Raw genomic sequence first — 27,922 nt, 5'->3', positions numbered from 1 at the left:
TCTAAATTCTGTTTTGCTGCTTGTGATAAGTGTGTGAGGGTAGTGGTGGGCCCTTTGGGGTTTGAGGCAGAAGCCTTGAGAACACTGGAGACAGATCTCATGTTTTCTGGTTTAGGATTTCCAAAGTTACAGAGGATTTAATCTTAAGTGTACAAAATTGAGGCTCAGTAATTTCATAAGATCACAGAACACGTCCCTCAAATGAGAAAATCTAATCCTTTATTTCACATCAAAAGTTTATGTGTCTTTGTAGTAATTAAAATTTGAAAAATCCACTCTGTGTTCCACTGCTCAATGGTGAAATAATTTAATGTATCTATGTGTTTCATAATTACCTATGTATTAATGTCATAAAGGAGCTAGAACATTTACAAGTTAGAACCCACAGCCTATAATAAAGTCTCCATCATTACCTTTATTTCCTAGTAATTGCATTATTTTATAATTTTGTATAGTTGGAAGTTCCTGTGACTTTTTCATATGTGTCTTCACTTTCTAAAAACTTGTATATGAGACTCATCTCTGATTTTTTAAATCAAAAGTTCTCTATGACCTGGGTATGTGCCTTATAGGAAATGAGGTAGAGGGTGCCTGAGTGGCTCAGTCAATTGAACATTTGACTTGGGCTCAGTTCATGATCTCACAGTTGGGGAATTGGAGCCTAGCATGGGGCTGTCTGCTGTCCATGTGGAGCCTGCTCTAGATCATCTGTCCCCTCTCCCTTTGCCCCTCCACTGTTTGCATGATCTCTCTCTCAGTAATAAATAAACTTTAAAAACAAAAGGAATTGAAGTAGATAATTACTAAAATCCATGTAAAAAAAAAAGGATTGCTCATAAATGTAATCTTACCTCAGGAAAAATTAATCATGAGATTATTCTCCCACTTTGCTCATCATGTATCTGAATTTCATCCCAAATATTTATTTGATTATGAAGTGATTGTCACTATATATTCCAACTTTGGCAGTGTTTGTTGATTTAGAAAGGTTTTTTTTAGTCAGCTTGGTTCTAAAGAATGGATTATACCCTGCACTCTGTGTAAGAAGAGGAATATCTTAAGAAAATAATTACTTTTTAATGTCTTTTACATGCTTATTTGTAAAATTTTTCAGTAGTTGATTTTAATGAATATCTTTCCTGTGAACTGCCAATGAAGACATGACAATTCAAAAGCTTCTTTTTCATGGGTCCGTAGTTGCAGTTTAAAATTATAGTTACATAGTACATTTCCTTTGAAAGGATTAATCTATTTCTTTTATGTAGACTGGTTGGAGTTAAATTTTGTCTGATTCTGGCTTTGCATTCTATAATAATGTGCTTTCTTTTGTATGAAACATTCCACACGTGAGTTCGTTGTAGTTTCATTTACTTGTAGATCTTGTTACAGGATGTCAGTGTTCATCGAGCACATTTTAAGACCATGTGAGTTGAAGTCAAGTATGAATCAGCCATGCCCCTTACCAGTAAAATTATGTATGTACTTCTTTGTATAAATATGACCCATACATAATTTGGGACTCATCTTACTTCTCTTTTTCCTTGGTTAGTGGTCAGTGAATGTTTTATCATGTCTCGGTGAATTGTCATAATAATAGACAACTAATGTCTTGGTCAGTTGTCATAATAGACCATTAATTTCATCTTATATTTATTGGTGACTTTATATTCTCCTTGCATGAGAGAATCTCTTTTAAGAATTGAAAGTAATTGTCCAACATTCTATATCTCCAGAGTACCTGGGTGACTCAGTCTGTTAAACGTCTGAGTCTTGAATTGGGTTCAGGTCATGAACTCAGGGTCATGAGATTGAGTCCCATGTCAGGCTATGAGGTGAGAATGGAACATGCTTGGGATTCTCTCTCCCTCTCCTCCTGCCCTTCCCCTGCTCTCTCTCTCAAAAAAAAATTAATTAATTAATTAATGAACAAGTAATAATAATAGTAATTCTCTATCACTGTATCAAGTTTAGATTTTTTTTATTATAATCTTTTCCATAACTTTTATTATGAGGATTTTTTTCTTACAGTTTATTTGAATTTTATTTTTTTTACTTACATCCAAATTAGTTAGTGTATATTGTAACAATGATTTCACGAGTAGATTCCTTAATGCCCCTTACCCATTTAGCCCACCCCCCTCAACACTCCCTCCAGTAACCCTCTGTCTGTTCTCCATATTTATGAGTCTCTTATGCTTTGTCCCCCTCCCTGTTTTTATATTATTTTTGTTTCCCTTCCTTTATGTTAATCTGTTTTGTCTATTGAAGTCCTCATATGAGTGATGTCATTTGATATTTGTCTTTCTCTGACTAATTTTGCTTAGTGTAATACCATCCAGTTTTATCCATGTAGTTTCAAATGGCAAGATTTCATTCTTTTTGATTGCCGAGTAATACTCCATTGTATAGATATACCACTTCTTCTTTATCCATTCATCCATCAATGGACATTTGGGCTTTTTCCATACTTTGGCTATTGTTGATAGTGCTGCTGTAAACATTGGGGTGCGTGTGTCCCTTCAAAACAGCATACCTATATCCCTTGGATAAATACCTAGTAGTGCAATTGGTGGGTCATAGGGTAGTTCTATTTTTAGTTTTTTGAGGAACCTCCATGCTGTTTTCCAGAGTGGCTGCACCAGCTTGCATTCCCACCAACAATGCAAAAGAGATCCTCTTTCTCTGCATCCTTGCCAACATCTGATGTTGCCTGAGTTGTTAATATTAGCCATTCTGACCAGTGTAAGGTGGTATTATGGTGGGTTTCATTCATATTTACCTGATGATGAGTGATGTTGAGCATTTTTTCATGTGTCCGTTGGCCATCTGGATGTCTTCTTTGGAGAAGTGTCTATTCATGTCTCTGCCCATTTCTTCACTGGATTATTTGGTTTTTTCGGTGTTGAGTTTGATAAGTTCTTTGGAGATTTTGGATTCTAACCCTTTATCTGATATGTCGTTTGCAAATATCGTCTCCCATTCTGTCTGTTGCCTTTTAGTTTTGCTGATTGTTTCTTTCGCTGTGCAGAAGGTTTTTATTTTCACGAGGTCCCAGTAGTTCATTTTTGCTTTTGTTTCCCTTGCCTCTGGAGACTTGTTGAGTAAGAAGTTATTGCGGCCAAGATCAAAGAGGTTTTTGCCTGCTTTCTTCTCGAGGATTTTGATGGCTTCCTGTCTTACATTGAGGCCTTTCATCCATTTGAGTTTATTTTTGTGTATGGTGTAAGAAAATGGTCCAGGTTCATTCTTCTGCATGTCGCTGTCCAGTTTTCCCAGCACCACTTGCTGAAGAGAAAGTCTTTATTCCATTGCATGTTCTTTCCTGCTTTGTCAAAGATTAGTTGGCCACACATTTCTGGGTCCATTTCTGGGTTCTCTATTCTGTTCCACTGACCTGCGTGTCTGTTCTTGTGCCAGTACCAAACTGTCTTCAGGATTACAGCTTTGTAGTATAGCTTGAAGCTCTGGGATTCTGATGCCTCCTGCTTTGGTTTTCTTTTTCAAGATTGCTTTAGCTCTTTGGGGTCTTTTCTGGTTCCATACAAATTTTAGGATTGTTTGTTCTAGCTCTGTGAAGAATGCTGGTGTTATTTTGATACAGATTGCATTGAATATGTAGGTTGCTTTGGGTACTATTGACATTTTAACAATATTTGTTCTTCCATCCAGGAGCATAAATCTTTTTCCAATTTTTTTGTGTCGTCTTCAATTTTTTTTCATAAGCTTTCTATAGTGATTTTCAGTGTATAGCTTTTTCACCTCTTTGGTTAGATTTATTCCTAGGTATTTTATGATTTTTGGTGCAAATGTAAATGAGATCAATTCCTTGATTACTCTTCTTGTTGCTTCATTGTTGATGTATGAGAATGGAACCTATTTCTGTGCATTGATTTTATACCCTGAAACTTTGCTGAATTCATGAACCAGTACTAGCAATTTTTGGTGGAATCTTTAGGGTTTTCCATATAGAGTGTCATGTCATATGCAAAGAGTGAAAGTTTGACTTCCTCCTGGTCGATTTGGATACCTTTTATTTCTTTCTGTTGTCTGATTGCAGAGGCTAAGTCTTCCAATACTATGTTGAATAACAGTGGTGAGAGTGGGCATCCCTGTCTCATTCCTGACCTTTGGGGGAAAGCTCTCAGTTTTTCCCCATTGAGAATAATATTAGCATTGGGTCATTCATATATGGCTTTTATGATCTCGAGGTGTGATCCTTCTATCCCTACTTTCCTGAGGGTTTCTTATCAAAAAAGGATGCTGTATTTTGTCAAATGCTTTCTCTGCATTTATTGAGAGGATCGCATGGTTCTTGTCCTTTCTTTTATTGATGTGATGAATCACGTTATTTGTTTTGCAGATATTGAACCAGCCCTGCATCCCAGGTGTAAATCCCAGTTGTGGGATTCACCCAGTTGTGGTGAATAATTTTTCTAATGTATTGTTGGAGCTGGATGGCTAATAACTTCTTGAGGATTTTTGCATCCATGTTCATCAGGGAAATTGGTCTACAGTTCTCCTTTTTAGTAGGGTCTCTCTCTGATTTTGGAATCAAGGCAATGTGGCTTCATAGAATGAGTTTGGAAGTTTTCCTTCCATATCTATCTTTTGGAGCAGCTTCAAGAGAATAGGTGTTAACTCTTGCTTAAATGTTTGGTCGAATTCCCCTGGAAAGCCATCTGGCCATGGATTCTCGGTTTTGGGGAGATTTTTGATTACCATTTTGATTCCCTTACTAGTTATGTGTGTGGTTCAAATTTTCTATTTCTTCCTGTTTCAGTTTTGGTAGTGTATACGTTTCTAGGAATTTGTCCATTTCTTCCACATTGCCCATTTTATTGGCATATAATTGCTCATAATATTCTCTTATGATTATTCCTATTTGTGCTGTGTTGGTTGTGATCTTTCCTCTTCATTCTTGATTTTATTTATTGGGGTCCCTTCCTTTTTCTTTTTGATCAAACTGGCTGATTTATCAATTTTGTTAATTCTTTCCAAGAACCAGCTTCTGGTTTCATTGATCTGTTCTACTTGTTTTTTGGTTCTGATAGCATTAATTTTGCTCTAATCTTTATTATTTCCTGTCTTCTGCTGGTTTGGGGTTTATTTGCTGTTCTTTTTCCAGCTCCTTAAGGCATAAGGCTACGTTGTGCATCTAAGATCTTTCTTCCTTCTTTAGGAAGGCCTGGATTGCTATAAACTTTCCTCTTATGACCACCTTTGCTATGCCCCAGAGGTTTTGGGTTGTGGTGTTATCATTTTCATTGGCTTCCATATACTTTTTAATTTCCTCCTTAACTTCTTGGTTAGCCCATTCATTCTTTAGTAGGATGTTCTTCAGTCTCCAAGTATTTGTTACCTTTCCAAATGTTTTCTTGTGGTTGATTTGGATCAAATTTAGAATTTTTATCCTTAATTGTGGTGCTATTCCCAAGACATGATTTGGTACCATTCTCATTAACTTGTGTGTCTTCTGTAGTATTTGTTGCTTAATAAAGATTACTTAAAGCAACTTCAAGGTATAAAAACTCATTTTAAACTGATACTCTAAGTTGCATACACAGTCATTTTACTTTTCATCTCCACCCATGTGCCCACCTTAACTTACTAATGCCACAAATTCTATCTTTTCATATGTACTTTATTACCTACATTTATGATTTTTTATACTCTTTTTTTAAGTTTGTTTCTTTTTTTATTTATTTAGAGCAAAGGATCAGGGAAGGGTCAGAGAGAGAGTGGGACAGAGGATTGAAAGAACGCTCTGATAGCACAGAGCCCAATATGGGGCTCAAACTCATGAGCGGCGAGATCATGATCTGAGCTGCAGTTTGATGCTTAACTGACTGAGTCACCCAGGCACCCCTGATTTTTTATACTCTTACTGAAAAAACTATTGTAGCAGAAATTAAAATGACTTGTTCTACCTCATTACAATGCGACGGGTTTCTATAATTGTGTAGTTTTTTTTTAGATTTCGTAATGCGTTTTTATTTTTGAGAGAGAAAGAGAAAGCACAAATGGGGAAAGGCGGAAAGAGACAGACACAGAATGCGAAGCAGACTCCCGGCTCTGACTGGCAACACAGTGCCTGACGTGGGGGTAGAACTCAAGGACCTCGAGATCATGACCTGAGCAGAAGTCAGTCACTTAGTCAGCTGAGTCACCCAGGCGCCCCAATTGTGTATTTTTTATATTTAGCAGAGAGCTTTATGTTCTTATGTGGTTTTAGTTACTGGTTACAATCCTCTTATTTCAACCTGAAGGATTTGCTTAATATTTCCTGTAGGACACGTCTACTTGGAAACTTAGACTGGTTTTTACTTGGGAAAGTCTCCATTTCTACATTCATGGAAAACAGTTTGGCTAGGTAGGGTATTCTTAGTGGACATGTTTTGAACTTTCAATACTTAAATACACTGGCATTTCTTCCTATAAGATCTACTAATCATCCCACTACTAATCGTATAGGAGCTCTCTTGGACGAGACAAGTTGCTTTTGTCATGCTGGTTCAACATTCTCTTCTCGCCTGTGAGTTTGATAGGGTTAAATATAAGGTGTCACTGTGTTCACGTCTTGATATTTATCCTACTGTGAATTGACTGAGCTTGTTGCAATTGTCTCTTCTTTCCACATACAAGACTTCAGCTCTTCATGTCAATGCTCTGCCCCCTTTCCCTCCCCGCTCCTAAGGGGTTCCCATAATGTACATATTGGATCACTTGTTGGTGTTCCATGAGTCCATAGGCCCTGCCCTTTGATTCTTAGCAGGTATTGAACACAAGAGTACTTTAGGTTGTCTGATTCTTTATTCTACTTGACCAAGTCTGTTGTTGGCCCCTTGGTGTATTTTTAAATTCAGCAATTGTACTCTTCATCTCCCAATTTCTTGTTCATTATTGGTGATATGTTCTGTTTCCTTGGCTTTACATTTTGGTCATGAATAGTTTTCGTGCTATCATTTAGTTAGCTATCTATTTTTCTTCTTCCTCCATGGGCATCTTTATGGTGGTTATTTTGAATTCCTTGTCGGGCAATTAATACTACTTTATTAATTTAGGACCAGTTTTGGAGATATATTTTGTTCCTGTAATTGGAACGTGATTTCCTCTTTCTTTGCATCCCTTGATATCTTTGGGTGACATTTGGTAATTAACAAACAAACAAACAAAAACAACCCAAACAAACCATAAAAACATAAGAAAACAAAACAAACGAAGCCTCTGGGCCCTGGATGATGGACTTGATTTGTAAAGAGGAACACAAAATATAGTAATTCTGGGGGGAGTGACACACGTTCTGGGCATTTGTCATGTCTGAATTTCTGTAACTGCCAAGTTTAGAAATGCAGTTACTTTTTAGAGCCCGTGATACCTTCCCCTCTCAGTTTGTCTTCAGCTCTGTAGTCTCTCCCGTGTTTGAACAAATGCTCACCTTCTGTCTGAGCAGCCAACACAGAGTATCCAGAGGATGCTCTCATTCCTTCTGATTTCCATGTCATGAATGACAGGAGGGAACCCGTCAGGACAGCGAAGAAGCCAGATCGTCGAACATACATTTGTTTCTGTCCTCAACAGAGGGAACACTTTTCTCACTGTGTTGCCATGGAGTGTCAGGGAGAGTGAGCAGTTGTTGTAGGCAAGTGTCCATGTGACTCTTCTTCATTTGTACTTGACTGTGTGTGCTGTATTCTCCTAATGGGCTTCTGGAGCCCTCCAAAAGGTCCTTTGGTCTATTTTTGTCTCCATGGAGGAGCAAAGTCCTGGTGCTTCCTATTTCTCCATGCTGGTCGTATCCTATCATGGGTATTTTTGCACATTAGTGTACTTACATATATGCATGTCAGTGTACTAACTGTGATGACTGCTTTTGTATCTCTTAGTTGTATCTTTCCATAACACCCTAGGCTTGTTGGTAGACAAACCAACAAGAGTCCTTTGGTAGAGTGATATGGGAAGAAGTGGACACTGTGGTCCTGACTATTTATACTTAAGGGATGATGGGCAAGGTGATGGGGTGCAGGGAAGTGCAGAGTGTTTACTATGATGGGTATAACAAAACAGGAACAATTATCCGTAATGAAATGCTACTGCTGGAAGAGATCAAGGATAGAAAACCTTCTGGGGAAAACCCCACCTTAAGTCAGTTATTTGCAGAACAGTGTCTTTAAAGCAGTAGTCAAAAATCCATTTTTAAACAAACATATTCTCTGGAAGGACGTTTCAAAATGCTGAAGTCATCTCGTCCATACTGAAAATAGTCACTGGAAGTATTTCAAATATAAAGTTGGACTAGCCATTCCCTGAAATATTCTGAGAGTTAGGCATTTGGAAAGGAAGATAAAAATTCTAAATGTGGTTGATTTGAGAAGCCCTGTTTGGAGGGTTCATTATACTTCCACCAACATGTAATCCCCCTGTTCCCAAGGCTCTGATTTTGATAAACACAGGAGGGTTTAATCCATACATCACTGTTCAATAGTTACAATATAAGACTTAATTTGGAGCAAGTATTTATGTGCTGTGATCTTAGGAAGGCCTTGAGTTGAGCCCTCTAGCTTCTGTAATTACTGTGTGTTTATAGAGGAGATAGGGGGTACCAAGGCACTGAGTGTGGGAGAAACATGAATCCAGGGTGAAATGTTAATAGACATGAGAGAACTCCATTTCCAGAGAACAAGTATGAGATTAGGAAATGTGGAAAAGTCTTCTCTGTAACCTCAAATCTGATTGTACATGATTGTATCCACACTGGAGAGAAGAGTTACAAATGTAATCACTCTGGACAGCTTTTAGCTAGTCTTCAAAACTCACTCAACAGCAGAGATGTATTTCATAATGGGAAGAAATCTAACAAATTTATACAATGAGGCAAAGTCTTTACCACTCAATACGCTTCTACCTAAGGAGGTACATACTGGGGAGAACGCTAAATAAATGTATTTAAATATATATAAACACACACACACCCGGCAAAGTTGTTAAGCCCAACTACAAAATTTCTGAACATCAGCGAGAGTACACTGAGTGAAACCCTACAAATGTAAAGAATGTGGTGAAGCATTTAGTTTGTAAGCAAAACTGTTCAAAATGAGATAATACATCCTGGGGAGGTAACTTACAAATGTCAAGAATATTGGCAACCTCTTTCCCTGGAACTGAACCCTTCCTCAGCATCAGAGAAAACATACTGGATAGAAACCTTAGAAATGTAATGAACGAGGAAGTATTTTGGGTTTTAATATACACTTCAGGAAAAACCAAAGCCTTTATAAAGGATAAAAATTTTACTAAGATGTAGACATTTGGCAAAGTATGGAATGAAAAGGCAAATCTAAATAAAATGAGAGAATTCACCCCAGGAAGCAGTAAGTCAATACCACTTTTCAGACATGATTCTAAATCAGAGTGTTTATGGAGAGGAAAATCCAAAGTTGAAACCTGGATATCACTTCCATCAGTGTAGGCATAAGGGGCACTAATCCCTCCATCATGGAAAATCTGAGTATCTCTTGAGTCCTCGGAACTTAAAACCATACCTACTATTCCATGGAAATAGCCTATTGTTGACCCCAAGGCTTACCTACAACATCACCAGTCAATCATCCCATTCTTAGTTGTCTGTGGTATAAATGGTATTGTTAGAATTAAGGAAGCTTGAGAAAACAAAAGATTAAGAAAACTATAATGAAAACACATTTACAGTAGTGAATGGGTTTATATTTTTTGAAAACCTGTGTATAAATGGACACACCCAGTTTACATGCATGCTATTGAACGGTCAGGTGTATTTTTAAGATGTCTGAAAGGATCAAGGCAGAATGGATGTCTGGAGAAGGACAATTATTCTCAGTCTGTCTCCTTTTTTCTATTGTCCATATTTGAGGGTTTATTTAACATGGCATATATTACTAATTTTACCCATAAATCATCTCATGCTATGGCTTTAGTGCTTCTGTGCATGGAAAATGATTTGATTTGTGTTGTCTCACAGACATGAGGGACTCTTTTATGATAGGAAATTCATGTTTACCTATTTTTTCCTGGGAAGATTAAGGACTCTGGTATGTCCTACATAGGAAGGAATCTTACATGCGGATGCTGTTTGTGATGGATATATAAGAGTGACATCAGCCACCAAGAAGTGTTCAAGGCATCATGTTTTGCAAAAAAATGCTTGACAGAGAAACGTTCTGAATTTAAATATTTTGCCAATTCGTGTGTAGAAAAAATACAGTGGTAGCTCATAAACACCAGAGTATATCGTCATAATAGCAATTGTTACAAGTCAAGAATATTAGTTATGTATCTGAAATCAAGAGATTTTCACGGATATCTGAGGAAAGTATAGCTAACTCTTCTCTAAAGGGGTGAAAGATGATTGTCGATCTACTTTTACTCAATAATTAGCCTTAGTTTGAACAACATGGAAAGTACAACTCACAAATCAATACATTAGAGAAAAAAAATAGTGGTTCTTGAAAGATTTTAATGTGTATTTTGACCAAGGATCACACAGTGATTTTGTAGTGGTTTGTTAAGAGTCTATTTGAAATTAATATATATTCATTAATCATCCTGAATGGATTTGAATATGTTAACACGGATTTATACTGAAAGAAGTGGTATCCTAATGCAACCTTAGCCTGACCCATCTTCATCAAGGTTGCAGGTAAACAGGAACACAAAGTACACTTGACTCTTGTACAAGATGAGTTTGAGCTGTGTAGGTCCAACTTATAGGCAGATTTATTTATCGTACAGTACTGTAAATATAATTTCTCTTCCTTTGAATTGTCTTAATATTTTCTTTTCTTGGGCTTCCTTGGTGGAAAACTGAGTAAAACTTCTTTAGATACTATTCTTTTCCCTTCTCAGGAGTGACCTCATCCAAGTTTCTCCCTTTAGGGGAACAATTTGATGAGGTGAAAACTTGGAGAACCGTGAGTCATGGGTCGTTTTCACATTTATTTCAAGGAAAGATGGACAGTGCTGAGAGTTTAGTAGATGTTCTAACTGTAGGAAGAAAACAGTATTCCATTAAGAGTGATGATGTCGCTCAAGATAAGAGATAAAAAAAATCTAGGCTGAAGCATTGGCATGAATTCTTCATGTGGGGAAGGACATTTGTCCTAGTCTGCATGAGTGACTCAGAATTATAGAAGGGTAAATTTTACTCGTTTTCTTTCCAAATCCTCTCTAGTTCTTCTGTCTCCTCATCTCCATTCCAGTGATGTAGCCATCACAGTTGTTCTTTCCTGTGCTAGGGAGACTGCCCCCTCTCACAAAAGCCATGCTGGCGCTTCTTGGTTCTTAATGGCTTAGAATTTTTAAGTTTTTAAAAAGTATATTTAATTATCAGAGAGAGAGAATTGGGAAGGGACAGAGAGAGTGAAAGAGGGAGAACCTCAAGCAGGATCTGCACTGTCAGCACAGAGCCTGATGCACAGGGCTCAAGCTCATAAACTGTGAGATCATGACCTGAGCTGAAGTCAGATGCTCAACAGACTGTGCCACCCAGGTGCCCCTAGAATTTTTTTTTTTTTTGGGGGGGCAGAGAGAGACAGAGCATGAACGAGGGAGGGGCAGAGAGAGGGGGAGACACAGAATCGGAAACAGGCTCCAGGCTCCGAGCCATCAGCCCAGAGCCCGACGCGGGGCCCGAAGTCACGGACCGCGAGATCGTGACCCGGCTGAAGTCGGACGCTCAACCGACTGCGCCACCCAGGCGCCCCTAGAATTTTTTAATATAAAGGAAAATGGTAATTGAATCAACGGAGCCATCTCTAATATTGCAATACATTGTTGACACCACTTCAATGGAAGGAACAGGAAAACACCATCAATTGTACACAGGATTCCTTCAGGCACTTGGTATGGAGAGAATTATGAGGACAGATAAAACATGAGGATAGTATGCTTTGAGAGGAAGATAGGTCTTACTAAAAGCAAATATGAAAAACTCCTGAAATGTGATGAAAGCTCTGACAAGAAGCTCCCTTTGGTCACTGCAAGGTCTTTGAAAACTTCTTGTGATGAACAAATGTGACAGAGATGGGGACTTGTGAATCAACGTGGTGTTTTTCTGGGATCGAGGGAAGTCTGATTCTTTCCTCATGATTTATTTAATTCTGTAGTGGTACTGTGGACCAAATGCTATGGAATGCCATAGACAACTGTACTTTCCCAGGCCAAGATTTGTGGATATTAATGGAGAGGAGAACATTGTGGACATACTTAAAGATGTCACATGCCAGAGTTGGTGCTGAAGAGGAAGAAGGCTGCTGGACACTAATAATCAAAACCAGCAAGACCTGTGGGTAGTTCCTCAAAGCACTGGCATCGCAGGAATATAAGCCCAGCATAGGTCTGATCCAGTGTTGATGGGTGTTCTTCCAAGGATCCTGACCCACAGCTGGCAGAGACCTCCCTCCAATCCACTCAACCCTGTGTTGAGTCGAGTCTGTGCTCCGAACTGTGTGCAGAGCACTGATTCCTTGGGAAGATGGTCACCAGTCACCGGCACTGAGCATATTTCTGCTCTAAACAGCCTACCCAGTTTTTGGTTAGATGTCCCTATGATGTTTCACAGCCTACGCTGTCCTTATACCCATTTGGACCTGAGTGGGAAGAGGATTTCTATCAGTTGTAGAAACCAATAAAATAAAGTAGGGTAGCATGTTCTACCCACATTTCAACTGGTTCAATGGAAGGAGAAGAATTCATTTTTCAATACCTGTTATTTGGGGGTATTGAGATTTCCCCAGTGATGTCTAATGTGAATCGTTGCCAGCTGAGCTTACTATGAGAATTACTGAGTGGGAACTACCTCTGTCACCATTTTTATGATGTCACTCCTTTGTGAGGAATGTTTTTATCTCTCATGGGCTAATAAAGGTTTCCCTATACACATGTATTTATATTTGTATACTTAATACAAATGTATGTGTGTATAATTATGCACACACACACACAGATTGTTTGTCATCCAAGGAGTATGATATTGAAATAGTGTAACTTGATATTGAAAATAACACTATTAATACAGTGACAAAGTCCTTTCTTTTTTTTTCTTTAAATTTTTTTTTACATTTATTTATTTTTGAGAGACAGTGAGAGATAGAGCACAAGTGGGGGAGGGGCAGAGAGAGAAGGAGACACAGAATCTGAAGTAGGCTCAAGGCTCCAAGCTGTCAGCACAGAGCCCAATGTGGGGCTCGAGCCCATGAACCACGAGATCATGACCTGAGACGAAGCCGGACGCTCAACTGACTGAGCCACCCAGGAGCCCCCAAAGCCCTTCTTTTTAAAGATTATTCTATATGATATATTGCGTTGTTGCTTGTTTGATTGGTTATGACTACATGGTTGTTGTCTTTTGCTTCTTTTCCTATTTTTATCATCTTCTTGTAGGTATAGTTCTAGGAAAATTCCAATGTACTATCTTCAAGCAAAGTTTTGTGCTACCAGGGACATATTGTTTACTTGGGTGACTTCCACATCATTCAGATTACTCTCATGGACTCTGCTTTGAAGGAGCTTAAACTGAAAGCTTTCAAATAAATTTAGTTTTTAATTTTCCTCTGTATGTCACTGTCAAATGAGCAACAAAACATCATGAAGGAAACATATTTTGGGTACTGTTGTGGATATCCAAACACAACCATACATTTGCTTTATTCAGAATTGTTCCTATTTCTTGAGATTGTGTTGTCAGCTTATGATGTGGGCCAACAGCATGATTTTCATCAAGTACAAGCCCAAGGAGTGTGTCAAATGCATTCATAAGATCAATGTTTCCTCCATATCTTCACCGAAATTCAGAGCCATCTGAAGTATTTTTGTCCTGTGATCACTCCACTGTTTCATTTTATATACTCTCCTCCATCTATTATCTCTGGGTTGCTCTTCCAAATATGCCCTGTTGATGGTTTGTGAACACCTGCAAATTCCTACCCTTTTCTCAATTAGCAGCTCTTTCATTACAGTGAGTTGTGATTTCATGGTATCCAGGACCTGCTTTGCCTGGGTAAGGAGAACAAAATCCTCTCATCTTCTCTGATACATGTATATCATATGCTTTTGCACAGTTCAGGTGTGTCTCCACCCATCTCCCTTAGAAAGTTCACTACAGAAATTTAAGGTAGATCATCACGGGAATTAGGATTTCTTTACCTGGTTGAATGTAAGGACACCCCCCCTCCCCCCCCCCCCCCCCCCGGCTGGGACATGACAGAAGTGAATGCTACAGGCCACCTAATTTTTCTTCATTGAATCATGTTAATCACAGTCTTGGAATATATTTCCTGACATGAATAGATTTTATCCCATTTCCTGTGTTCGATTCATGAGTGTTTGATGAGGTGGTGGACACGAGGGAAAATTAGGCAGGAGCCAAATTTAGCCAAGGTCAAAGTGATTGGAAAATATTGTTAGGAGATGGTTCTCTATGGGTTTAAGCTTTTTCATGAGTCATGGATACAAGCATTGAAAGTTCTTATTCTATGCCACCACTTATGTTTGTGTATAAAAAAGCTTTGGAATATAATGATAGTATCTTGCTCTTAGATAGAGGACAGGTTTGTTTCTTGGACACGAAAACACGTGTCTGCTTCATCGGCAAAGGTTTGAGCAGATATGCTAGATATTCTTTGAAGATACTGAGTTTCCTATGTCCAGGGTCTCACAAACCCACTGTATGTGGAGCATCTACCTGTAGGAGTTGGGGGTGGGGGCTGACAAGTGATATTAGAATGATCAAGAAGTTTATGGTGTTAGGTATGTCATGAGCCATAAGATCCTTGGGGGTTGATCTAGGAGTCTCCTATCTTCAGCCCGGATTGGAAAATTGTTACAGACCAGCTGGTTACATTGTGGAATGTGTAGAATCATGGAATTTTATAGTTCTCGAGATTCTCCATGGATTTTATCAAACCAAAGCAGATATTCATGGGTCAGTTTCTCCTCTTGTTTGTGCATTTGTTTTGTTATTTACTTGTACATTATGTGAAACAACATAATATTCTTTCTTTGACTTATGTCACATAGCATAATACTTTCTAGGTCTATCTATGTTGTCACAAATGGCAAGAAAGGACAGCAAACCAGAAATACCTGGTTACCAGAGTGGAACAGGGAGGGAGCGTGGGCAAAATGGATAAATGGGATAGCAAAGGACAGGCTTCCAGTTAGGGAATTAATAAGTCATGGTGATAAAAGATACAACACAGGGAATACATTCGATGTTATTATAACAGCACTGTATGGTGACAGATGGTAGCTCGCTTGTGGTGAGCATAACTAACCCTGTAGAGTTGTCAAATGACCAAGCTGTACATCCGAACTGCTGTAACATTGTGTGTCAAGTATACTTGAAGAGAAAAGAGAGAAAACAAAGTAGTTACCAATCCACCTGTACATGTATAGGTTAATCCATTTTGTTAAGAAGTTGTCTGTAATGAAAGCTAACCTACTTTCCAAATCATGCTCATCCTAGGTGTTCATAGTAAGATGCAGACTTAGGAAAGCTAATTTATCTTTATCAAAATGGAGATAAAGGTAAATTGCTGGAGGACAGGTAAGACATGGGAGAGAGGAGAGTGTGCCCCGCTGAGTGGAAAGGTGAATAGGAGCATCTAGAGGAGTCTGGAGTCCTCACTGGCTGAGCATCCCAGGAGATACATGAAGAACAGTCATTTCTGTGAGAGCTTCTCAAACCGCTTGCCCTGCCGTGTGCTCTGTCATCTCTCCTCTCCTAAAGTGCCTGTAATAGTGGGCACATGTCTTCTGAAGGCTTTTCTGTGTAAGTGAATTCTTTTGGGAAAACGCCAAATTGCAACTACACTTTATGTCCATGCTCATTTTAGTCAAAGTCAGATTTTGGGAAGAAACCTGAGTTGAAAACACAAGAGATCCTGTAGCATGAAGCTGTGGGAGTTACTAAAAGGACAGGGAAAACTTGATATTTTTAAAGGTTATGGAATTGATAGGCTCCAAGCTAAGAAATGTAACATTGCAATCAGAAGCAGTTGTACCTGCATCGCTGGGTAAAAGAGGCAACTACTTCCAAGAATATGTTTGGCATGGTGACTAGAAGGAGGAGAAATAAAAGTGGTTGACCAAGTTCTCCATGCAAGGGTGGAGGCAGCTTGAATGAAAAGAGGAGAGAGAGAAGAGCCTTAGGCTCACCTATTTTGTCCTCTTCCCCATGCTTAAGCATCCTTTGAAACTGTTCATTTCCTGTGATGCAGGCCTGGAATTTTATCTGGGGTATATGTTCTACAACCTAGAAGGGGCAGTGTGCTTCTGATTATAGAAGTATCGTGTGGTTTTGTTTCATTTTGTAAATACACGTAGTGCCCATGACTGAACTCAAGCTGAATTCCATGGAGACTTGATTCAACCTGTTGGTTCCACTTGAGGTGTGGGAACCAACACTTCCCTCTCTTCCCTCTCTTTTTCTACCACCTCGAAAGGATTCACATTTTTACCATTCTTTGGTTAAACCTGAGAGACAAATGAGGTAAAGTAGCCATAGATTCAGCTGGCATTAAATAAACTCTGCCTTTCCTCTTCTATGTGACAGGATGAATAACATTTGTATGGAGAGGTACCTGGCTCTGGGCACACTGAGGGTGGAATACAAGAACATCATCCTGAGAGAAAAACATTAGACATCAGTCAGCAGAACTGGGGCTCCTATCAGTATGTTTTCTTGTTTACTTTTACATTACAATTTACTTACTTGCTGCTCTGGACATGTATTTCCCAGCAGTTATTATATGTCCTTTCAAGAATGCTAGGTACCTGACACAACTGTGAACCATTACGGATCTCTGCACTTCATTTGCTCTCTGCTCTCAGCAAGATCCCTCCATGATAGGTTAATATTTTTTTCCCATGTAACATTAAATTCCTTGGGAGGATTTATTGAAAGATGTGCATAAATCACGCCATTTAATCTGGAAACTGGCTTCTGTGTTTCATGTTGTTTTTAGTCTCTTTAGAAAATGAAGGCTCTTATGTTTGCTGGAGATACTAGTGTAGAAAGTGGAAATTGTAAATCAGTCAGGCCTTGCTGCTGAAAATTCCCATTGGATTCTAAACTCATGTCACAGATGGACTGTTCCTTATCACTTCTCTGTTGCTCTAGGAAAAAAAATAATTATGCATCATATATACTCAACTTCTTAAATATTTAAAATATAATTCAGCAGAAAAGATCAATGGGACAGAACTTTGAAAACCCTAGGGGACTCACAAACAATAGCTATGTCAGTTGTACCAATGTGAGTGTTGGACTCTGTGGTTTGTTTGGAGGACACAAAAAGCTTCCACCACAAATAGATCCGTATGTTTTAAGCCCCTGAAAACATTTTTGGTTTCAATGACCAAAACAGTTTAATTCTATCACATTTGTTTTTTTATTTGATTTGTAATTTTCGTATTTTGTGTTGTTTCTTTACTGCTCTCTTTGGGTTGATGAGTTCTGTGGTTCAGTCGTGTTTGTGTTACCTTTTTCACTTTGGAACCTACTCTGAACCTTCTTTTAGGGTTTCCTCTGTATAGTGGTCTGTGTGTTCCATTAGACAAATTAAAAGTCAGGCAATCTGGGCTAAAACTCAAGCTCCACAGGACTACAGTTTTTCCAAGATATTCTTGTGAAAGATGAAAAACACATATAACGTTCACATCAGTCACCGTGAACTCATGGGGGAATTTATGAAAAAGTGTTAGAATGGTTTGTAGTGTGTAGTAAATGTTCAAGAACACTTGTTGTTACTGTTCATGAGGTTACAAGTTGTAATTTTCCCAACAATCGTTACGTTCAAAGTCATCATGACTTCTTTTTTCTTTTCTTTCATTTGTTTTTGTGTTGTTGCTTGTTTGTTTCCTTTGTATTGTTTTCGAATTTAAAAGCATGTCTTTGAACTGAATATGTTAGCATCACTTGCAACTTAAAGACATATGGAAACTCTGACATCAGCCTGAAATCCAAGTCAGAATATGAATTTAATGAGATCTTCAATTCATTGTCCTACACGTTAACATTGGTGAAGTACACATGTAGCTCAGCATCACTTGTGCATTATTCTAGGCCTGTCTTGATGTCTCTAGGATGTTATTTTGATAACTATGGCTTTGTAGTATGCTTTAAATTAGGAAGTGTTTGCCAAGTTGGCCTTCATTTCTGGGATTATTCTGGGTATATGTTACCCTGTGTCATCCATATGAATGTGTGGATGGATTTTGATATATCTGCCAAAAAATGATATTGAAATTTTGATTAAAAATGCATTAAGTGAGTAGAGCACTTTGAGTACTATTAACCGCTCAAGTATTAAGTAGTCCAGTCCAAGAACTCGGATAAGTTTCCATTTGTTTCTTCTTTCAATTCCTGCACAATATTTCATAGTGTTAAGCTAGGTTTGACTTTTATCATTATGTTAAAGTATAAGCATTTTTTTGTATGGAAACACAAATAATTTTTTTGACGTTTATTTTTGAGACAGAGAGAGACAGAGCATGAATGGGGGAGGGGCAGAGAGAAGGAGACACAGAATCTGAAACAGGTTCCAGGCTCCGAGCTGTCAGCACAGAGCCTGACGCGGGGCTCTAACTCACGAACCGCGAGATCATGACCCAAGCCGAAGTCGGCTGCTTAACTGACTGAGCCACCCAGGCGCCCCACTAATTTTTATGCGTTGCATTTGTATTCTCCAAATTGGTAAAGTGTGTGTGAGTTTTATATATAGGGATTCTTCAGAGGGAAGGAAAATGGCAGTGGAGTAGCAGGACCCTAGGCTCCTCACATCTCATAAACACGACTGGATAACTGACAAATCATTCCAAAAATCTCAGATATGTGCCTGAACACTGACAGAACAAAGTCCCCATCTTAAGGAAGAGGAGAGGCCACACACACTCAAGATGGTGGAAAGCTTAAAGACATGGTTTAGGGAGAAAAGGATTGTAGTGCTGCAGAGGGCATGGAGCCACAGTCAAGGAGAAGATCACCTGAGACAGGAGCATACACAGGAATGCATAAGGAGAACATTTCCCCAAAGCCATTGGCTGGGAAAATGAGGACTGAATTTCATGAATTTTGGCAGCTAGCCTATCTTAAATGCTGGAGTTTTAAAGATCATTAGGCTTGGCTGGGAAAGAGCCAAGAGGGCACTGTGCTGCCTCTGGAAAGAAGACAGACAAACAACCTGGGGTCACTCAATGTGGCAAAGTCCTCTGAAGAATGCCTGGAGCATACAGGGTGGGAGATTATTCACTTCACTAGAAGCACCGTGCTGACAGGCAAAATTCTCTGAGATGCCTCTAGAGGAACTAAAGACCTAGCTGGAGCCCCTTCTCTCCCCTGCCCCTCAGCCTAAACACAGAGCCACCTGAGGGAAGTAGCTCAGTAGAAACCGTACATGTCTGCCTTGCTTACTCCAAGCTCCCACCTCCCTATGTTCTGTTGGGACTGCCCTTCTCTGTCAAGCTTGCCTCATTCCCAGCAAGGTCTGTCCCTGCCCCAAGAGACCTGCACAAGTTGCTGACTACTCCATATTTCCTGACCAAACAGTTCTGCAGGGCTTCAGTTCTGGTGGAGTTGATGTCAGGTCTCAATTCACAAGCAGACCGCAGCGCATCTAGCTATGACTTACCATGTTCAGGCCAGGGACCCTACACTGTCCATAGCAATCAAGGAGAACAACTGCAGGCCACTGAACTAAATGATCTATGGGAGACATAACTGTCTTTTCTAACATACAGAGGAAGGCAGGGCCTTAGACAAAATGCCAAGGTGGAAGAATTTATCCAAAGTCAAAGAACAAGATATGGTCATGAAGAGAGATTTAAGTGAAATGGTTATAAGTAACATGCTTGATGGAGAATTGAAGGCAACATTCATAAGACACTCTCTGGGTTGAGTAAAGAATAGTGAGAACCTTACCAGGGAGCTAAAACAGCTAAAAAGAATCAAACAGAGAAGAACAGTGCAATGAATGAGATTGAGGGACACTTGGGTGGGTCATTGAATTAAGCATCCAACTCTTGATTTTGGCTTAGGTTATGATGTCACGGTTTGGGAGATAGAGCCCCAACTTGTTCTCTGTAGTGACTGCCTCTGGAGTCTGATAGGGATTTTCTCTCCCTCTCTCTCTGCCTCTCTTCTTCTTTCACTCTCTGTATCTCTCTCAGAAAATAAACAGGTTTTTTTTTTCAGTAAAGAAAAAAAAAAAAAAGATTGGAAACAGGCTTAGCAGTGAACAACAGGCTGGAAGTACCAGAGAAATGACTTTGTCACCTAGAAGAAGAAAAAAATGAAGAAAAATAATGACTCTAAGCAAAAGACAGGAGAAGAATCATGCAACAGTATTGACTCGGGAAACTCAGAGACTCCATCAAATGTAATAATAATTGCATGATAGGAGTCTCAGAAGCAAAAGGGAGAGAAAAGGGGGAAGAACATTTATTTCAAGAAATATTAGCAGAAACCTTCCATAATCCTGGAAGGAAACAGACCTCCAGATCCAGGACTATCAAAATAAACAAAAGCAAAAAACCAAAAAACTATATGCTGCCTCTAAGGACTCATTTAGACATAAAGTCACCTGCCGGTTGACATGAAGAAATGAATAAACACATAACATACAACTAGATATCAAAAGAAAGTCAGAGTGGCAAAATTTGTATCAGACAAACCAGACATTTTTGTTCTTCTATTGTGTTTATCCTGCTTGGTGTCAGAGTATTGCTGGCCTCCCAGGATAGTTTTGAATGTGTTCCTGCTCTTCCACTACTTGTAGGATTTTGAAAAGATTATCTTTAATTATTATTTTTTATTTTTTTTTATTTTTTTTTCAACGTTTTTTATTTATTTTTGGGACAGAGAGAGACAGAGCATGAACAGGGGAGGGGCAGAGAGAGAGGGAGAACAGAATCGGAAACAGGCTCCAGGCTCCGAGCCATCAGCCCAGAGCCTGACGTGGGGCTCGAACTCACGGACCGCGAGATCGTGACCTGGCTGAAGTCGGACGCTTAACCGACTGCGCCACCCAGGCGCCCCTAATTATTATTTTTTAAATGTTAGTTAGAATTGACCAATGAACGCATGTGATTTTTGGCTTTTCTGTGCTGAGAGATTTTTTATTTTGATTTCAACATTTATTCTTCTTGTAGGTATAAGACTTTTGATTTCTTGGGTTTAAGGTTCATAATTCAATCATAGTAACTTGTGCATTTTTAGGAATTAAGTGGAAGTCTTTTTTTTTTCTTCTCATGTTTCTTTCTGAGAGAGACAGAGTGTAAGCTGTGCAGAGACAGGAGACACAAAATTGGAAGCAGGCTCCAGGCTCTGAGCTGTCACCACAGAGCCTGATGCAGGGCTCAGACTCCCTATCCCCGAGATTAAAACCTGAGCCAAAGGGGGACAATGAACTAACTGAGCCACCCATGGGCCCCAGTGGATTTCTTTTCTAAGTTATTTGCTTTGTTAGGATATCGTTGTATATGTAGTTGAAGCATTACCAATTTTGTTATTTTTCTTGTTACATGGGCATTACTTTCAAAGTTATGTTACCTTTTTATTCTGGTCTCTATTTCATTTATTTCTGATGTTTCCTTCTAAATAAAATAATTTCAGATTTTGCTTTGTAATTTCTTCCTCTACTAAATTTCAGCTAACAGCCTTCCTTTTCTAGTTCCTTTTGGTGTAATGTTGTTAATTTCAATGTTTTCCTTAACTGAAGCATTTATGGCATTAAAAAATAGAAAACTCGAAAGCAGTAGAAAACCTAGCAGAAATAATTCAAGCAATGACCAAAATAATACAAAATAAAAATAAGGATCCTTTAGGGTTTTCTATAGATCGTGTCATCTGTGAACAGAGATAACTTTTTTTAGGAGTTTGTAGCCTTCTTTACAGTGGTTATTCCTTTCATTTGGTAACCTGGTAATGCTGGTACCACAGAGAGTATTTTCATATTTTCTCTTATCTTCTCTCCTTGGAAGTACTCGAGGAGATTTAAAATACTTTCTCATGAAATGCTTGCTTGAATGATCCACTGAATTTATCGGACATAGTACTTTTCCTTGTTTGGAGTTAGTTTTGGTCTTAGTTTTACTTAGTTTTTGGTCTTAGTTTTACTGTATGCTATTTTGTTGATTTCAGTTTTATGTTTAAGTTTCCTTCTGTGGTAATTTTGGCCTCATGTGGTACTTTTCCTGATCATTCGAGGTATAGGAAAATGATTTGTATGATAACATGACAATACTACAGAATTACCTATTAGGCTATATGGTCAGTGTGTTGTGTGCAAGTTTATGTGTCCATGGAGGAATGAAGTCCTGATGATTCATTCTCAAACATTTGACCAACATTTTCTGATTGATTCTAAGGTTGCACAATAGAAGTCTTCAGTATATTCATCTGAGAGTAATAAGTAGGATGATTTTACTTTTCTGTTATTTGATATCTTTCAGCTGTATCTTCACAATGCACCCAGAATTTCCTGCCAAAGCCATGCTTAGAACCTTCTCTCCAAAAAGTGTCAATGGGTGAACATAGTACCCATGAGAATTTACACTTAATGATAGACTGGGACAACGATGGGGAGAGTGAAGGGCATCAAACATATCATGATGGACATTTCCAAATGGAGACATCTGCCCATGAGAAGAATCTCACTGCCCCATATGGTGAAGGATATAAAGCATTTTGTAAACCCTCCCCTTTTAAGTTAGCTACTTCTACAAAGCAGTGTGTTTCTGTCACCAAAAACTCAAGTCAAAGATTCAAACATAAATATTTGTTGAAAGAAAGTTTGGAAAATCTGGCAAGTTACCTCATTCAGGTGGAAAATAAGTATTTGAACCAATGTGAAAATAGGATTGGATTGACCTTTCAGACAACTGTTTCTGGAAATCATAGATTTAAAAATGAAGATGAAAGTGTTAAGGGGTGTCAATTTGAGGAACACGTCAGAAAGGAGTCAACCCTACACAACTACGAGAATATTTTCAATGGGCATAGAATTGCTCCTTGCAGTGAATCTGAGAAAACATTTAACCAGGGCTCAAATGTTAACAAATATCTGAGTACTCATTTGCCAGACAACCATTTTGAATGTGATAAAGGTGAAGAAGTTTTGTCTCAAAGATCTAAACATATTATACAGAAGAGTATGCATATGAGAGAAAATCCTTATAATACCTGTGGGAAAGAGCTGAAGGAGTCCTCCAGTGTTGGTGATCATCAAACAATTTGTGTGGGAAAAAACACATACACGTGTAATAAATCTGGAAGTGTGTTGAGTCAGTCACAAAGACTAAATGCACATAAGACAATTGGTCCTGGAGAGAAAAGGTACACTTGTAAGGACTGTGGCATAGTCTTTCACTGGCACTCGGCACCATCTCAACATCAATGAATGCATGCTGGAGAGAAATTGTACAAATGTGAAGAATGTGGTAAAACCTTTAAGGACTGCTCATCACTAAATAGACACAGGCAAATCCACATCAAAGAGGGACTTGACAAATATCGGCAATGTGGCAAAGACTTTAGCAGGCACCCCTACCTTCTTAGACATCAGAGCATCCATACTGGAGAGACCCCTTACCAATGTAAAGAATGTGGCAAAGCCTTTAGCCAGCGCTCAAACCTTACTCGACATCTCAGAATTCACACTGGGGAGAAACCTTACCAATGTAAAGATTGTGATAAGGCCTTTAGCCGGCACTCACACCTTGTTCAACATCATAGAATTCATACTGGAGAGAAACCTTACCAATGTAGTGAATGTGGCAAGGCCTTTGGCCAGCACTCACACCTCACTCAACACCACAGAATTCATAGTGGAGAGAAACCTTACCAATGTAAAGAATGTGGCAAGGCCTTTAGCTACCACTCAGTCCTTATTCACCATCACAGAATTCACACTGGAGAGAAACCTCACCAATGTAAAGAATGTGGCAAGGCCTTTAGTCAGCATTCAAAACTTACTGGACATCTCAGAATTCATACTGGAGAGAAACCTTACAAATGTAAGGAATGTGGCAAGGCCTTTACCACGTACTCAAACCTTATTCGACATCTCAGAATTCATACTGGAGAGAAATCTTACCAATGTAAAGATTGTGATAAGGCCTTTAGCTGGCGCTCACACCTTATTCAACATCATAGAATTCATACTGGAGAGAAACCTTACCAATGTAGTGAATGTGGCAAGGCCTTTGGCCAGCACTCACACCTCACTCAACACCACAGAATTCATACTGGAGAGAAACCTTACCAATGTAAGGAATGTGGCAAAGCCTTTAGCTTTCATTCAAACCTTATTGAACACCTCAGAATTCATAGTGGAGAGAAACCTTACCAATGTAAAGAATGTGGCAAGGCCTTTAGTCAGCATTCAAAACTTACTGGACATCTCAGAATTCATACTGGGGAGAAACCTTACAAATGTAGGGAATGTGGTAACGCCTTTAAGGACTGCTCATCACTAAATAGACATGGGCAAATCCATATCAGAGAAAGACTTGACATATGTCAATGTGGCAAGGTCTTTACCAGGCACTCAATTCTTATTCGCCATCTCAGAATTCATACTGGAGAGAAACCTTACAAATGTAAGGAATGTGGCAAGGCCTTTAAAGGACCCTCAGACCTCACTCGACATAACAGAATTCATAGTGGAGAGAAACCTCACCAATGTAAGGAATGTGGCAAGGCCTTTACCAGGCGCTCAAACCTTATTCAACATCTCAGAATTCATACTGGAGAGAAACATTACCAATGTAAAGAATGTGGCAAGTCCTTTACCCAGCCCTCAATCCTTACTCGACATCACAGAATTCACACTGGAGAGAAACCTGATAATGTAAAAAGAATGTAAATCAGTGCCTGTAAGTGGTGCCCAGCCCTTACGGGACATCAGAAAATTCCTATTGGAGAGTAACCATACAAATGTAAAGAATGTGCAAGCTCTCCCTGCAAGTCACAACTTACTCCACATTCTAGTTATCACATAGGAGCCAAAGTGTGAAATGGAAAGTGGCCACACCTTTACCTGGAAGTCAACTTTTGTTCGATATCACAAAAGACACCCTAGATGCAAACCCTAGAAATGTAATGAGTGAACAAAGACCCTCATTTTAAATATATGCTTTAGGAAACACAAGAGACTGAATATAAGAAAGTAACTGGAAAGGTAGATTTACAAAAGTATTTCATTGAACATCAAATGTGAATCATGTTACAGAAATCAGGTAGAAAGGAGTATATCAGTCATTTCATTCAGACATTGCTTCAAAATACTTATAACGAATAATACAGAGTTAGACACTTAGAAAACATATATGCTATTCAGGTCCTAAAGATCTAGTGGATCGGTTTTTGCATAGGTATAATTAATTTCAAATTGTGCCTTGTTTTTTTTTTTTTACTTACATTGACCCTCTTTGGGTTTTGTGACTAGCAAATATTCATGTATTTCTACTCTCAAATCACTACAGATTATTCATTTATTCCTAGTGGGTGTGTGAAACCATGTAGCTGACTGTTGTTGCATCAAAGGTATGAGATGCCCTTCTTCATTGTGCAGGACTCAGGCATATCGAATTTTCTATGGAAGATAAAGGACAATATGATGTACAACATCTGAAACAAATCTAAATGGAGATGCTGTTTCTGGTTATACCACTGATGTAAGTTGTCATGAGACAGGTGTTGAGAACACCATTGTCCATTTATTAACTCTAAACACTTCCTGAATATTAGAAAGAAAATGTTTTACATTAAGGTCTTAAAGGCAAAGAGGTGGCAGTCCAGTGCACTGATAGATCTTTATAACAGCAATAGTCAGAGCACATGAGTTGATGTGGCTGCAATGAAGACATCTTCACAGATGGCAGCCAGAGCCTAGCTAACTCTTCCCCCAAATGGCATAAATTGTACATCCACATCTCTCAACAATTACGTCCTGCCTGATATTTATGGAAATCACTACTCCCATGTCATTGTGCCAACACATGAATGCTTTTTTACCACTTGTATTCTATATTTTGAACGATTTGTTGAGTCGAGTGGATTTGAAAGGCATAAATTGGTCTGTGTGAACTTAACATATTTTAATTAATAAAACATAATTGTTTTTAATGTGTTAACATGGATGTGTAATGAATGAAGTGTGATCCAACCAGCAATGTTACCACATCCTCTTGTATTTAAGGCTGTAAGTAACTGATGGAATCTATAACTCTTCCTAACACAATGGCATAACATACCCAGTAATCCGTTTTCTCCGCGGCCTTAGGATTTACGTAATGTGCCATTATTTTTCCTCTCATTTATCCATGATACCATTTTCTCCTCCTTGTGAATACTGTGATATTATTATGGATATATTATGGAGTCTAGAGGGGTACTGCTGACCTTTTACCTAAGGTCCCCCGTGAAACGCTATTTGGCATTCATTTTGCACAGCCAGTCCATTTGTTTTTAAGTTTATTTATTCTGAGACAGAGCATAAGCATGGGAGGGGCGAAGTAGTGGGGAGAGAATCCCAAGCAACTCTGCTGTCAGCACACAGCCAGACACAAGCTTCAGACCCATTAACTGTGGGATCAAGAGCCACATGCTTAACCTGCTGAGGCATCCAGGTGCCCCTAGCCAGGAGTTTTACAGGGTCTTGACTGACACCAGCCCCTCTCACTAGTACATTCCCTAGACAACACCCTACAGACTCACAAGATAATGTAACTTTTGATAAGACAGTTTTAATCTGCCCCTGTGACCAACCGGGTCTGCTTTCTCCCAGTGCTTTCCCCTCTGTGTCCCCTACAGAAGGCACAAAGCATGCTTAAACCTGCTTTAGTTTGGCAAAATCTGGACTTAGCCAGGGCTCTAAAGCATGCCATCATGGCAGCTAAGACAGCTAGCTGCCAGTCATTGGGGGGTGGGTGTTGTTTTCATGTGCATATGAAGCAAACATGCACATATGCTAGTACTGGGTGTGTAATAGATACCCCATAAGTAGGAGAAACAAATTCCAATGGTAGTGATAATGTATCCCCAGATGAGACATAGAAAATATACAAGGTAAAGAATTAGCATAGTGGATTCTGCGTGTGGAGGAAACACCTGTCCCAGGTTGCACAACTGAGAATGCATATAGAAACATAACTTCTACTTGTTTTATTTCCCAGTTGTCTCCATATCTCCACTGCTGTGTTTGTTCATCTTTGGTGCCAGATTTGTAGACATCACAAACATTCTTCTGTGCCTGTGTTGTGGTGAGAGTGTCCTCACTAGCTGCTTAGTTGAGATGAGAGATGTAAGACCGTGGGTATTCAGACCTGTAGCGCTGGGATGCAGGGTGGGAATATAAGTAAAACATGATGAAGCCATCATCCTCAGAGAGAAAGATAAGCCTTATGAAAATAAAATATGAAGGACTCTTTCCAATGCAGGGAAATACCTGGAGGTGGCTCCCTTTAGTCACCCAGGGTCCTAGGCAGCTCTTGGTGATGTCATCGGATGAATAAGTGTCATGGAGATAAGGAATTGGCAAATATTCTGGGTTTCTGAAGATTGGGGATGTCCTCCTTTGTGATTCTTCATGATGACACTGAATTCCTTTCTCTTACTGAGGCCCAGAAGCTGTCAGATGACAATGATTACTAGTTTGCCTAGGTGTAGATCAGAGGCAGTGGATGGAGGAGGGGTATTAGATGATGCAAACGTTTTGGGCATAGCCTTAAAATGTCACATGGCAGAGTAGGTTTTGGAGATGAAGAAGACTTCTGGACACTGTAATGGGATCAGCAGGATGTGTGCTGTGGTTGTTCAAGCACTAATATCTCAAGATATAACTCCAGTGAAAGTGAGATCCAATGTAGATGGGTGACCTTTCAGGAAAGA

The 27,922-nt window shown here is 39.1% G+C and overlaps 1 protein-coding gene across 1 annotated transcript in view; it reads left to right on the top strand.

The window, feature by feature from the left end:
- LOC131500112 (zinc finger protein 420-like) overlaps window positions 1-25,349 on the top strand; it is a 29,530-nt gene extending 4,181 nt beyond the window's left edge. The window contains 1 exon segment of the mRNA XM_058708850.1: window positions 22,483-25,349. Within this exon segment, the coding sequence (XP_058564833.1) occupies window positions 22,483-24,896 (2,414 nt within the window). The 3' untranslated portion in view covers window positions 24,897-25,349.
- Window positions 25,350-27,922: the final 2,573 nt, after the last annotated feature.

Source organism: Neofelis nebulosa, chromosome 17 (assembly GCF_028018385.1).
Source record: "Neofelis nebulosa isolate mNeoNeb1 chromosome 17, mNeoNeb1.pri, whole genome shotgun sequence".
Classification (NCBI taxonomy): domain Eukaryota; kingdom Metazoa; phylum Chordata; class Mammalia; order Carnivora; family Felidae; genus Neofelis; species Neofelis nebulosa.
This window is presented reverse-complemented; position numbering and strand designations above follow the sequence as displayed.